The 2,062-nt window shown below is 35.8% G+C and overlaps 1 protein-coding gene across 1 annotated transcript; it reads left to right on the top strand.

Moving 5' to 3' along the window:
• Positions 1 to 117: 117 nt before the first annotated feature.
• LOC123256492 (olfactory receptor 147-like) lies at positions 118 to 1,094 on the top strand. Its single transcript, XM_044685094.1, has one exon. It carries the CDS (start codon positions 141 to 143, stop codon positions 1,092 to 1,094), a length of 954 nt encoding a protein of 317 aa, XP_044541029.1. The 5' UTR covers positions 118 to 140.
• Positions 1,095 to 2,062: the final 968 nt, after the last annotated feature.

Below are 2,062 nucleotides of genomic sequence, written 5' to 3'. Positions count from 1 at the left end.
ATGATAAGAACATAACTGGCATGGCATGGTGAGGATGGTTTCCAGAGACTTCCAAAAGTGCTCCATTTTCATAATTGGGGAAGAGCCTGCTGCTTCTGGTATGACTTCTCTCCTCTCCTTATAGATCCATCAAAAGGAGAATGCTTTTGGAAAATGACTCTTCAGTGACTGAGTTCATTCTTGCAGGTTTAACAGATCAACCAGATCTCCAGATCCCCTTATTCCTTCTCTTTTTAGGGGTCTATGTGATCACTGTAGTGGGAAACCTGGGACTGATCATTTTAATCATGATGAATTCTCACCTTCACACTCCTATGTACTATTTCCTCTTCAACTTGTCTTTCATTGATCTTTGGTACTCCTCTGTCTTTACTCCTAAAATGTTGATGAATTTTATTTTAGAGAAAAATATCATCTCCTATTCAGGATGTATGGCTCAGCTCTTTTTCTTCTGTTTTTTTGTTATTTCTGAATGCCATGTGTTGACAATAATGGCTTATGATCGTTATGTTGCCATCTGTAATCCACTGTTATATAATGTCACTATGTCCTATCAGGTCTGTTCATGTCTATTGTGTTGGTCTTATACAATAGGGTTTGCTGGTGCAATGGCTCACACTGGATGCATGCTGAGACTGTCTTTCTGTGATGACAATATCATAAACCATTATATGTGTGATGTGCTCCCCCTCCTCCAGCTCTCCTGCACCAGCACCTATGCCAATGAGTTGGTGGTTTTTATTATTGTGGGTATTAATGTCACAGTGACTAGTGTCACCATCTTCACCTCTTATGCTCTCATCCTGTCCAGTATCCTGAGCATCAGTTCCAGGGAAGGCAGGTCTAAAGCCTTTAGTACCTGCAGCTCCCACATACTTGTTGTTGCTCTTTTCTTTGGGTCAGCTTCATTCATGTATCTCAAACCTACTTCCTCAGAGGCTGTGGACCAGGGGAAAGTATCTTCAATCTTTTACACAAATATGGGGCCTATGCTAAACCCCCTCATTTATAGTTTGAGGAATAAAGATGTTCAAATTGCCTTAAAGAAAACCTTGAGAAAAATGTTCTCCAGAACAGGGGTAGGATTTTCATGATGTGAAATCGTTTTTTCTTTTCTTTTTGATTAATTATAATTTTCTCAGGAAGGAATCTTTACCTTAATTCCTTTCTCCCTATTTCCTATTGTCCAATATTCTAGCTGAAGGATTTCCTTTTTTTTTTAAACTTTCAGTGGGAAATGTGCTAAATTGAACATGAGAAATCAGAGCTTTGATTCTGGATGTTTCTTCTCTTTGAAACTGGCCAAGTAACTTAATCTTCTTGGACTCTTTTCATGTGGCATCATGGTGGTAGTTGGACTCTGTGGACCATAATATCATTTATAAAGATAAATCTGTGATCTAATACTCTCTGTGAAAATGCAAATACCACATCAAATTATTCAATAAATTATATCTTACTTATGGTAAATCACTCAGCCTTTGTCAATTATTAATTTTGAATAATTCAGTAAAATAAAATTGAGGTTAATTTGCCTGGAAGATAGCAATAAAATGTTAAAATGATGTAGCTATAATAGAATACTCTGACCCCCACCCCATTCACAAATCATGCTTAACTGACCATGTAGAACTTTTTAATACAAATTTTTGCTTTTTTTTTCCTATCACAATTGCTATAAAATTTGGATAAGAGCACAAAGTTTAATTTGCCTCTAACTTGAAAACCCAAAGTTATTTTTTCTTTCATTTTTTTCTCTGACTGAAATCTCATTGCTTCTAGGCAAAGCTGCCTTTATTGGAATGTAATACAGATTTTTTTTGTCTTTCTCAGTTGATGTACAATATGGCTGGTCTGGCTCAGAAGAATAAATAAACATTCGCAGTATAATGGAAATGGTAAATCATTGGAAACTAGGAAAGAATAAGAAATGGGAAATTAACGATAATAATTTTGATAAAAGAATTTTTATTTTCTGATAAAAATGCTAGTAGGCAAGGTTCTTATACTAGTTACTCTGGATATCTTGGGAATGATAAGAACATAACTGGCATGGCATGGT

Source organism: Gracilinanus agilis, unplaced genomic scaffold, assembly GCF_016433145.1.
Source record: "Gracilinanus agilis isolate LMUSP501 unplaced genomic scaffold, AgileGrace unplaced_scaffold59676, whole genome shotgun sequence".
In the NCBI taxonomy this organism is placed as follows: domain Eukaryota; kingdom Metazoa; phylum Chordata; class Mammalia; order Didelphimorphia; family Didelphidae; genus Gracilinanus; species Gracilinanus agilis.
Note: the sequence above shows the minus strand (reverse complement) of the source record. Positions and strands in the feature narration are given on the sequence as shown.